The following is a 12,500-nucleotide window of genomic DNA, read 5'->3' as shown; positions in this document are numbered from 1 at the left end:
TGTATACTGAATGTGTGTGTGTGTGTGTGTGCATTTGTGTGTGTGTGCATTTGTGTGTGTGTGTGTGTGTGTGTGTGTGTGTGTGTGTGTGTGTGTGTGTGTGTGTGTGTGTGTGTGTGTGTGTGTGTGTGTGCGTGTACTGGCTGGATATTTATCCAAATGTGAAAGAGAGAGGTATTTGTCCTAGGACTGTAGCCCGGGGGAGGGAAAGGCTACACCACCTGGTTGACTAGGTGTAACAATGGAGGGGGACGTCAGTCAGTCAGAGAGGATGTGGAGCAGCCCTGGGAAGCAGCTGTGATACCAAGGACAAGCATGGGGGAGGGGTGGAGGGGGGGAAAGAGAAGGGAAGGAGGGGGGAAGGAGGAGGGAAAGAGGGAGAGGAGCAGAGGGGAATGAGGAGGGATTGAGAGGGTGGAGAGACAGGGGGGAGGAGGGAGAGAGGGACATGTATTTAAAGTTATCTTTATTTACCTGTATACTATATATACATAGCTCTGTTTAATAATCTATTTATTCTAGTATATTACATTCTTTTTTGTTTGTTTTTTATCTTCACACTTGCTTTGGCAATGTATACGTATGTTTTCCCATGCCAATAAAGTCCTTAAAATTGAACATTGAATTGAATTGAAGGAGGGGGAGATGGGGTGCAGAGAGGGGAACATGGGAGCAGAGGGCAATAAGGGGGGATTGAGGGTGGAGAGACAGTGGAGAGACAGGGGAGAGGGGGAGGGGGAGAGAAGAAGAGAGGGAAGGAGGGGGATTGAGAGGGGGAGGGGGAGAGGGGTTAGGAAGGTTTGTCTATCCTTGAATATCACTAATACTAAATGTAATTCCACAACTGGATACTACTTAATTTCCAATCACAGTTAGCTAGCTTACTTACTTAGCTAGATTACTTATCAAATACTATGTTCCAGTTGTGCATCCAGTTGAATGCGTGATTCAAGTAGCTTGTGCAAACCCGGGACGTGTGAAAAGGCACAACCCGGTATTCATAGCTTTCATGTGACGTCACAGCATAGTGGAAACGCCCACCTGACGGGCAAAAGGCACTTTTTGCGGGCAAAACCCACGGGCAAAACCCACTTTTTGCGGGTTAATAACTTTGATTTCCCGTGGGTTAGGAAAATAATTCCAACGTGTCCGGATAGAGTAGAAGACAGGGAATCCAACACTATTTGAATGGAGTTGATCCTCCACTCCTATCACCGTGGACACAGCAAGGAGCGAATTCCCGGATATAAATATTCCCTCGCCTCGCTGACAGCGGGAGTTGGGAGTTTCGTCCAGCAGCCGGTGAACGCCCGGTTGATCGAGTTTCATATTAAAAGTATATCTTCTCGGGGTGTCAGCGCGGTGGTTAAGGGCTCAAAATGACCGTATACTGATGGTGAATTTAGCAATAATAGTCTTATGTTTGTACCACCTCCATAACCGGTGTTATTCACGGGAAAAGCCGGTCAAGGAGGCACCCTTTGCAGGTCAATAACTTTGATTCTCCGGGGGTTAGGAAAATAACAATTCCAACGTGTCCGGATAGAGTAGAAGACAGGGAATCCAACACTATTTGAATGGTGTCAATCCTCCACTCCTATCACCGTCGTGTATCTTGATAGTTCTTCATGAGTGAGGTGGTCTAAATAGTAGGCAGCCATGTTGAGCGATGATACTTTTTGCCCGTCAGGTTGGTGGTTGCTAGGGAAGAAACCACGTGACTGAAAGCTATGAATATGTGTGATGGTGAAAAACACTGGCAGACCCGGGTTGGGATTCCATGAAATTTACAGGGAACTATGTGTGAAAGGGTCTATTGACTACCGTGAGAGAACAAGCTGTCAGATCAGATCCAGCTCCCTTCCTTCATTCCTTCCTTCCTTCCTTCCTTCATCCCCTCCCTCCCTCCCTCCCTCCTCTCTGATTGAATTCCTCTCACTACGTGAGGGAACAAGCTAACAGATCGGATCAGAACGGGCTCCCATCCCTCCCTCCTTCCTTCCTTCCTTCTTTCCTTCCTCCCTCTCCCTGTAGCCGGTTAACAATGATACCTAGCCTCTTTCCTCCTCCCTCCCTTCCTCCTTGCGGCAGGCTCACACTGTACTCCTCCCTACTGTACCTAACCTCTTTCCCTCTCTATCACCCAAAGCTATAGTTGCTATGTCAACATTCCCCAGGATTAGCCAGTCGAGACTCAAAGTTAGCATACCTCTTCAAACTAATTTTAAAACAGACAAACACAGACGCTTGTTACATAAGTCTCTACAAATGCTGTTCTCATGCTACCAGGTACAGACAGAGAATTCAATTGGTCTCTTTAAGCCTCCGCTGACGCAAGTGAGAACAGGTCAGGTCAGCTATTTATTTTTTTAAAACATCAGGTGATTCGCTATATGCGGTTTGTTTGTTTGACAGTGTAACCTACTTTGTTCATTGTGAGCCACGGTAGCTGTCTTTGACCTGTTAGCTACGGTTGTCAGTCTGACTGCAGTCTGATGCCAATTCAATTAAATGCAATTAAACTTGCTTTACCCCGTGAATAGGAGAGTTAGTTAATCAAGTTGAATATTATATGTGACACGGTCTGGTCAAAGGGGAAACAAGTCTGTAACCAACCAACCAATCAAAATGATCAGACTTTTATTTTGAAACCCGGAAATATATTTCGACGTTGTCGAAAATCACAACACACACTTCGGTGAGTAATCCCCACTGCTACCGAGTTAACTATAAGACTACTTTACACAGCAGTAAAGGCTCACAAAACAAGCTGTGTTAGTTGACTAGCGGTGTGTTATTGACTTTCAAATATACTGAAATGTATTTACATTTTTCTGAACACAAGTCTGAACATTAAATCGGTTGCCGACTTCTTACCCCTTCCACAGACCGTGTCACATATAATCAGGGTCTATAGTGGGGTGTGAGGGAGTTATATGAGGGAGGGAGATTTGGGTCAGGTACACCGTTCTCCTTCACTGGTGCTTGGTAGGGGGGGGGGGGGGTCTACTAGGGTTGCCACCTTTCTCACTGCCAAATACGGAACATCCTGGTTAATACAGGACAGTTGGCAAACCTGTCATATATATATATATATATTTATTTGTCTTTCTTTCCTTTTCAAAGTGAGCCCCTCCTTTACCCCTTCATACAGCAACTGCCCTCTCTCTCTCTCCCTCTCAACCTCTCCCTCCCCACCTCTAGGTCAAATACCAATGGAATTCCGAATTGACAAGCCCTGGTACCGGTACACGATCATTGGTACTGAGCCGGTGTACAGTGCCAAAGTTCTTTTGTAGTCCTTGACAACTTGTCGGGTTTCGTTCTATTCAGGTAGAGCTGAATTCTAACTGGAGATACGCGTATACAACATCAGCATAACACGGACGGTAAAGGAACGACATAGTGAAGTTCTTGGAGTAGCTAGGCCATTTCTCTGTTCTGATTCCGCCTGCTGCTTGTTGTGTCGATACCCCTCAGAGGCCTCTAAAATGCTGCTTTCCTGGCCGCAGTACGTCAGTGCATGTCTGTGTGAGACACAGAGACTTCAGGGGGTCTTAAGAGCCTCAGGAATGTGTGATATACAGCGTCATATCCTGCAACGGCCTCCTCCATACAGGGGAGGCTAGTGGAGGTAGAAATCGGAGGACAGGCTCATTGTAATGCCTGGAATGGAATTTGGAATGGCAAGAAACACATGTTTGACACCTACGTATGGATGGATGGGTGGATGGATGGATGGGTGGATGGATGGATGGGTGAACCGGGAGGACCTCTGAGGAAAGGTGAAAGATTGCGCGGTCTCTACGTCATAGCAGAGAGTGGTCTCGGAGGAGGGAGTCATGAAGGATCGCCTACTAGATACTCCCAGGTGCAGCCTGGAGAGGTTCCCTCCGGGGCCAGAGGCCCAGAGATGAGTAAGGAGTCTACAGGGGGGCGGGCGAGGAGAGAGAGAGGGGGGGGGGGTGAAGAACGGGAGTAACCAAGAAAGAGGAGAAGTGTGATTTACAATGACAAGGGGTTCGTGTTTCGGACCGAAATATCCAGAGAAAACAATAGGGAGAGTTGATAGATGGATGGATGCGCGTGCGAGAGAGAGATAGAGAGAGAGAGATAGAGAGAGGGTAACAGGGTGGAGGACAGGTTTAGGTTTACATGTAAGTAGTATCCAGATGCAATGCCAGATGGTCATACAGGTTCAAATCAAGGGCAGTAGAACATTCCCGTCAAGAAAAGTAGGTCATGTGCGCATATGCAAACTACTAACATGTAGACGGGGTAGTGGTGGTCTAGTGGATAGTGAGTTGGACTTGTGATCGGAAGGTTGTGAGTTCAAATCCCGCCTGAAACCACACCACTACTAGTGTGCCCTTGAGTAAGGCACTTAGCCCTCAGTTACTCCAGGGGGAATGTCCCTGTAATTCGTAATTGTAAGTCGCTTTGGATTAAAAGCGTCTGCTAAATGGCAAAATTATTAATTAATGATTATTATTAATTATTATTATTAATTAGACATCATCAAGTCAAGATGTTGAGAACATGTACAGTGACCTCTGAGAGAGACAAGACTTCCTCCCCCAACTCGATGAGATTGTTAACCCGACTCCTCACTACACGTCAATACCACGCCTCATTCTGTTCCATGCATTATAACGATCCCGTCCTCCGATTTCGGCCCCCACCCGATTCCTCTGATGTCACTGCTGTGTGTAGTCACACAGACACAGCCGCCGCATCCGCCTGAAGCTCCTGGGAGATGACTCAACCCTCGGTGTCTGTTCTACCTAGCCAGAACCCCACTAGAGGGCTGCTGCTGACACCCACATGAATGAATGAATGAATGAATGAATGAACGAATGAATGGTCTTTATTGTCATTGCTATAGTACAGGTACCAAACAACAAAATTTAGGAGGGGTGGCTCCCCTGGTGCTAGGAAAGAAAAAAAAAACTAAAAAAACAAGAAGGGAAAGGAGCTGGTTTACATAAATAAAGGCTATGTACACTATCCACTATACTATACTGTACAGATAAAACGACTAGGGTTGTCATATTGCACATAGTGTTATTGCACATTTATTTGATGTCTGCCTGATGCTGTGTGGGTTGCTGCCAATTTGACAAGAATTTACATGATTTATATCCCTCACATCTAGAGACTCCCATGGACTCTAGTAGTCACAGAGAGAGAGAGAGAGAGAGAGAGAGAGAGAGAGAGAGAGACAGACAGACAGAGAGAGAGATAGATACATAGAGAGAGAGAGAGAGAGAGAGAGAGAGAGAGAGAGAGAGAGAGAGAGAGAGAGAGAGAGAGAGGGAGAGAGAGAGATATGGAGAGAAATGCTGTTTGTCCCGGATACCTGGAAGGCCAAGGTTTCAAGTCATAGAGAACAGCACATTCCTGAGAAAAGGCGACATTGAGACTGAGACCGTTGGAGAGGATGATGCAGCTGTACGGGCCCAGAAGCTGACAGTGGGTCAGTGCTGTTTGATCGGACTGAGGCAGGACAAAGCTCAACTGCCTGCTGTGGACTCCACGTCAACGCAACCGTTTGATTTAGAGGAAGGGTGTGGCATTGTGAGTCTGAAGGGTCGGCTAATGGACGCTGCAGCAAACACACACACACACACACACACACACACACAAACACACACACACACACACTCTCACTCATTCACGCGCAGGAGGTGTGGCACACCCCTCTTAACACCTGCACATTTGACACCCTCAGCTGAATAAACAGCCGGCAAACAGTGGTTGGATATATCATTGTGAAGGTTGGGGGGAGGGGTAGGTCATGACAGATAGTACCGGTACACAGATCCAAGGCACCAGATACCAACACAATTAGATAGCTTTACTTTCAAATATTGCAGAGACAATGGCTGCTAAAACGTGATCGTAACATTCACACAATAACTCCTCTGAGATCGAAATCTGAACAGGGATCAGAGTCAATGGCTAAGTCCGTCGAGGGAGCCGAAGCTAAGAGAGCACTAGAGAGTGTGGGAACTTTGTCATCAGGCCAAAGAGTTGCCATGTTAAGTGACTATTGTTCTCAGAGTGTGAAACCTCTTATTGATGGGCAAGAGTGTGAAGACAGTTCAATCAACAGCTGATGAATCCCTGAGCAGTTCACAAACACACACACACACACACACACACACACACACACACACACACACACACGCACACGCACACTCCGAGAGAAACATTTTACCACACAGTCGTACACATTTAACCCCTACTTTCACAACACAAATAAACACACCACTCGCACACAAACAAACAAACCATTTAACACCTAATAAAGTTAATGGAGATCATCCACCAATGATGAGGTTAAAACTCTCAGTCTCACTACATTGCCATTTCCATTTTTGACATTTTAGCAGACGCCTTTATCCAAAGGGATTTACAACAAATACATTTGTCTAAGTAAGTGAATCATCTATTTCTACCAGGGGCCATTGGTAGTCACAATGCTAGAAGAAGGAATAGCTTTTTTTTTTTTCCTTCTTTTTCTTCACTAAATTATTATACTATGTATGTTATTCATTAATTTTGTATTTTTAGGACTCTTGGAAGATTAGCCTAAGATGGGTTAAAATAGATCCCACAACAAACAAACAACAAACAAAACAAAACTAACTAACTATGGTAGAATATCCTGATAAATCCCTTTTGGGAAGCAGATCTATTAGGCACTTAAACTCTCCCAATCCACTGATCCGGTCTCAATACCCATGCAGACCCAGGACAGAGCCCAAGATCCCCCATAGGCCTCATTTAAACAGCCCATTATCATTCACAACACTGCTATTGTCATCTATGCTAAAACACCTATGAGAGAGTGGCTGTTAAGTCTGGACATGTATTGTTTCTTCTTCAGCCTAGTTTACATCTGATCTGACAGGCAGCAGGCAATAGCATTAGGGCAAAGGACACTGGAGTGAGAAGTGAGAGGAGGTGACAGTACTGTATGCAGTAGAAAGACCACTGACTGAGGAGGGGGGAAGGCTTGGGTAACATCCCCTGTAGCCTTGGTCTTGACTGAAGACATTGTTCATGTCGGGACTTTGGGAGTATTAAGTCATCGAGATAATACGATTGTATATCATATTCCGACCAGTTATGATCAAGGATGACGAAGGGCGATAAAAAAAAAAAACGAAAAACATCTTCAATTCAACGTCATGTGGGTCTCTTACCGTTCTTTCACCTATAGGAAAGCCTGTACTAAATGTACATGAATGCTACATCTCGTTGGAGAAAAATGGCTATCCAGTGCTAAACCGCATGGCATTCCCCTGCCAAATCCCCCTATCAATCAACAACAAAGATACAAAGAGAGAGAAAGAAAGAAAGAAAGAAAGAGAGAGAGAGAGAGAGAAAGCAGAACAAAGAAAGAACCGGCACACTTTGTAAAGTCAAAAGAAGACAGAAGAGGGTGGTTGTTACTTACAGGTTCTTGGATTTCTTCTTCTTGGTGCCGTCCGGGCCGACTTCACAGCTGCACTGGGATCCGCCGCTGAGCTGAGGGTAGAGGAAGGAGAGGACACACTCATCATCCAGCCTCCTGCTCTTAGACAGGCCCCTATAGCCAGGCAGAGGGGTCTCCCTCACATAGACACCGCCAGGCAGAACTGTATGGATGTGTGTGTGTGTGTGTGTACGTGTGCGTGTGTGTGTGTGTGCTACAGTAGCGAACAGGCTCCTAGAGCTGTGCACACAGGGTAGCCTCTACTACAGTGAGTCTACACACTCCGCCAGTCAGCTAGTCCCTGGTGTGTCCCCCTAGGTCGAGGTATGTAGTAAGTCTGCTGTGGGTAGTCACAATCCGTAACACACACAGCCTGCCGCAGGACTGGTTAATCCTCAGCAGGACCCCAGCCAATACTCCCACAGCAGTGTGTGTGTGTGTGTGTGTTTGTGTGTGTGTGTGTGTGTGTGTGTGTGTGTGTGTGTGTGTGTGTGCGTGTGTGTGATTGAAGGAGACTGACGGCGTGTGTGAGAGTGTGGTTGACTGTGTGTGTGTGTGTGTGTGTGTGTGTGTGTGTGTGTGGTTCTCCTAACCTCAAGCCATGTCCCCAGGTTTAACACATTAAGTCTATAGACCCCAGTGTCACATTACACTTCCTGAGATCCTCCCTCTCTAATTGGTAGCCAAAGAAAAAAGGAGAGGGGTGGGCATTCACTGTTGGTCTGAGACTTTCCTGGGAGAGTTGAAGGTTCCTGGCTGAGTGTGTGTGTGTGTGTGTGTGTGTGTGTGTGTGTCTTTGTAACAAGAGCATAATACCCCATTGTGCTGTGAGAACACACTCCAAATCTGACCAGTCTGCGCACAGATGGCCATATACAGTAAATGTATGTGTGTGTGTGTGTGTGTGTGTGTGTGTGTGTGTGTGTGTGTGTTTGTCATAACACTGAAACAATAACTCTGACAGTCTCAGTGCAGGTCTCGAACATATTTCCTGATAAATTAGATAATGTCTATAGCTTAAACAGGAACAACATTGACTGACGCTGGCAAGAATAGCAGCTTATTGTGCTATTGTATGAGGAGTTGGCAGATGTTCACTTCCCCCCCCCACACACACACATACTGTGTATATATATATACACACACACACACCAAAAAACACTTGTCAGAGGAAAGCAAATGTACAGTAGCTTCTGTAACCAGTGACTAAAGATCTTTGCTCGGGATGCACATGTTGAACGATGCTAAAGTTCTAAATATTTGCTGACCTAGAGGATGACTTCAGAGAAATGTATGGCAAATATTTACTGTAAGGTGACAGAAGCCTTGGAGAAAACCGTTGTTGTCGCTGAAGAACTGTACAGGCTGAATACGTTTGCTAGCAGGTAGCCCTTTCCTAGTGCCCAGCCTATAAAGGCCCATGCATAGCGTGCCCATTTAGTTTTTCCACTCTTCACTCGCTGACTGTCTGAAGCTTACCGTAGTGTGTCTTCCGTAGCTAGCTACAACTTCGCTGAACTGTTTCCCCTGAGACTCCTAGGATCGACAATCATAGGACAATCCACAGTCACGGAATAGCGTGCTGAATTGGCTAAGTCAAGTCCGACGTCTGTAGACAGGGTACATCCTTGTGGGGTACATCCACTACGGGGGCTGGGCCTCAAAATGACGGGTCAAACCGAATCGACTGAAAGAGAACTAGTCGTTACCATGTAACCCAGGTTTCTCTGGAAACCTTCTCCAACTGTCCTGTCCCACTCGAAGAAGGCACGTACACACACACACACAGAGCAAGAGAGGGGGAACCTGAGAACACTGTGCTTACCAGATACCCATGAGTCTGGGGCTGGAGACACAGGCAGGGGTCAGCGGGCACATCAAAATAAAGTGTCTAATCTTAGAGCTGGAACATGAGAACCACTAGGGTATCCCAGACCCCAGGGAGTCGTCGAGGCTTCCCCCCCCCCCCCCCTCCCCAGAAACCAGAGAGGACAGGAGGGGAAGGGCAGGCACTCAGACCATAGCCCCCCCCCACCCCTCACCCGCACTGATCTTTACTGCCAGGACTATAGGCCTAGTTAATCCAGGGGATGGCTCCATTCCACATGACTGCTCATGGACATTCGTAAAGGGTGGTCTGTGGTCTCTCTCTATGCCTATCAATTGTCAATCTGTCTTTCAAAAATGCCTTGTTGGGTCTGTTTCCATTTTCTATCTTTTAAACACAACAATGGCCTGACCCAGACATCATACACACACACAGAAAGAGAGAGAGAAAGAGAGAAAGAAAGAGAGAGAGAGAGAGAGAGAACAACATCTGCTATAGCCTTCAGTTGGAGCCCCCCAGATAAAGACATATGATGGGGCCAGTCCGGTCCAGTCATGGAGGAAGTCAATTAAAGGGGAGGGTGCTCATGTTACACGCCGTGCTCAGCCATAAACCACTCAACGCCAGGCTCACGTGAAGCCTAGAAACAGCCCCTCCAAACTGCCTTCACTGCCATAAAACCTCTGAATGCTTGCTCTTAAAGGGGATGTTTATGGCTTTCCGACACACACAAACCGTTGGGTCTATGAAACATGAGCGTCTCGGCCACTATGGAGGGAGATTTCCTAATGCCTGCCCAGGAAGACGGGGTCATTGGTCATTGAATATACTAGGATACTGTTAGTTGACATGACACAGACCTGGTTTCAACTTTCATCTCTGTGTGGTGTGCTGTGTGTGTGTGTGTGTGTGTGTGTGTTTGTCTGTGTGTGTGTGTGTGCGCGAGTGTGTGTGTAGACCTACTTTCAGTTGCTTGGGCGTTTCAATTCTCATCATTTTCAAACTGAGACACTGGCTCTGGGGTGAATACAATGGCATGTTAAATAACAATCTATTCTCTCTTTTTTCCCCCCAGTACTCAGTGTAATCACCATCTAAAAGAGTGCTTTGATTAAGATAACAAAAGACAACTAGGGCATTGTGTACGGAATACAGAAACTATGAACATTATGTATACAGTATGTGCATTAGCGACTGACATGGATATTACGATCGGAGATATCAACATGCGGGACTTATGTTTGTTTATGTGTTAAAATAGCAAAAATCCCTTCATGTCCGCTATTTCTCCTGAGTCTGAAAAAGCCCATAATTACCCAGCAGCCCTGCCTCAGCCTTCTAGCCCCCAGGCCCCAACCACCCCGCCAACCCGCTGCATGGTTCTCTGGCGGGGGCCTCTAACCCTACCCCAGCCCCTCAACCCCACACACAGTGGGAACAGCGTCTGCGAGGGCCAGCGGAGCAGGGAGAGGCTAAACCCAGGCTGAACGGCTCCCTGAGACCTGTGTGAATGGTGGCCCACAGCAGTTTAACTCTCACAGGCTCCGCTTCACTGAGGAGGGTGAGACAACACTGGGACTGCCAAACTATACACCCCCAGGGCTGGGGAGGGGAGAGGGAGGAGAGAGGGCTGGAGCTGGGGGACGGGGTCTGGACACGCACGCACCCACGCACACACGCAGGTCAGATGAATGTACTGTAGGCCAGGACCAACTGTGTGTGTGTGTGTGTGTGTGTGTGAGTGTGTGTGTGTGTGTGTGTGTTTATAGCTCTTCAGACAGGTGGTGTGAGGTGATATGGGACACAGTGTGCGGGGTCAGTAGTGATGGTGTGTTGAGAGCATCAGTTGGCATGACACTGGGATTGTGTTCCCTGATAAGAGACACTGAGTGGGCAGAGGGAAGGGGAATAGGCTCTCTCTCTCTCTCTCTCACTCACACACACACACACACACACACACACACACACACACACACACACACACACACACACACACACACACACACACACACACACACACACACACACACACACACACACACACACACACACACACACACACACACACACACACACACACACACACACACACACAGCCTATTGCTTCCAATAAAAACCAAAATGTGACCTCAGTGTTGTTCACAAACAGCTGTCCAACCTGGTCTTGGAAGACAGTCAAACACAAATTGTGGCAGGAACAACTTCCATCTCTCTCACCAAGTGAAGTAACACAGTGTGTGTGTGTGTGTGTGTCTAACCCCTGGTTCATTCCTGCTGGTAATCAAACCTCCCCAGGCTACTTCCTTCCCTTTCATTGGTCTTCTTATTCTCCTCCATCCAAAAACAAGTTCACTATTCACCCTGGAACAATATCTGGTCACAGACAGACTCTCTCTCTCTCTCTCTCTCTCTCTCTCTCTCTCTCTCTCTCTCTCTCTCTCTCTCTCTCTCTCTCTCTCTCTCTCTCTCTCTCTCTCTCTCTCTCTCTCTCTCTCTCTCTCTCTCTCTCTCTCTCTCTCTCTCTCTCTCTCTCTCTCTCTCTCTCTCTCTCTCTCTCTCTCTCCCCCTCCCTCTCTCCCCCCCTCTCTCTCTCCCTCTCTCTCTCATTCAAGCAGGTCTGGGTTTGTGTGAACCTGTATACCTAGCGTACTCACATTGTGTGGCCCATTGGAGAGAGAGAATGAGGAGAGGAGTGTGTGTGTGTATGTGGGGGGGGGGGGGGCAGAAACCAGAGGACATGGCTTCTGTCCTGGGGGCATAGCTGCAACAATGGAGGGTTGAGAGAAAGAACATGGAAAAAAGAGGGGGAAATAATAAGAAAAAAAAAGATAAGAAAAACAGCAGTCATGGAATGCCGGCTGCTTTTCTGGGGCAGAGGTTCAAGAAAAGTGGGTGAGAGGGAAGAGGTCAAATGCAAAATATGACCTCAATGTCCTCCACGTCAACCCCATGGCACAGTTATTTCAAATGGCTCTTGTTTTGGAGATGAACGTTATTCCAACAGGGACATATTATTTCTCTGACTGTTCTTTTGTGCATTTGACGTCAGAGCATTCTGAATTGCTTTATCATTTGATTTTTTAGGATCCCATCTGTAATGACCTAATTGTTTAAGTGTCAAGTGTATGTTTTTTTGTCCTTTTCGCCGGGTGCATTTTTGAACGTCCTCGAAAAACAATATGAAACATC

The 12,500-nt window shown here is 46.9% G+C and overlaps 1 protein-coding gene across 1 annotated transcript in view; it reads right to left on the bottom strand.

Moving 5' to 3' along the window:
- Positions 1–12,500, bottom strand: part of rgs3a (regulator of G protein signaling 3a) — a gene marked incomplete at its 5' end in the record, with an annotated part of 134,096 nt that overhangs the window by 12,628 nt on the left and 108,968 nt on the right. Inside the window, one exon of the mRNA XM_080530162.1 lies at positions 7,466–7,536. Within this exon, the coding sequence (XP_080386288.1) occupies positions 7,466–7,536 (71 nt within the window). The remainder of the gene's footprint in view (positions 1–7,465; positions 7,537–12,500) is intronic.

Source organism: Nansenia antarctica (assembly GCF_963989245.1).
Source record: "Nansenia antarctica genome assembly, chromosome: 4".
Taxonomy (NCBI): Eukaryota; Metazoa; Chordata; class Actinopteri; order Argentiniformes; family Microstomatidae; genus Nansenia; species Nansenia antarctica.
Note: the sequence above shows the minus strand (reverse complement) of the source record. Positions and strands in the feature narration are given on the sequence as shown.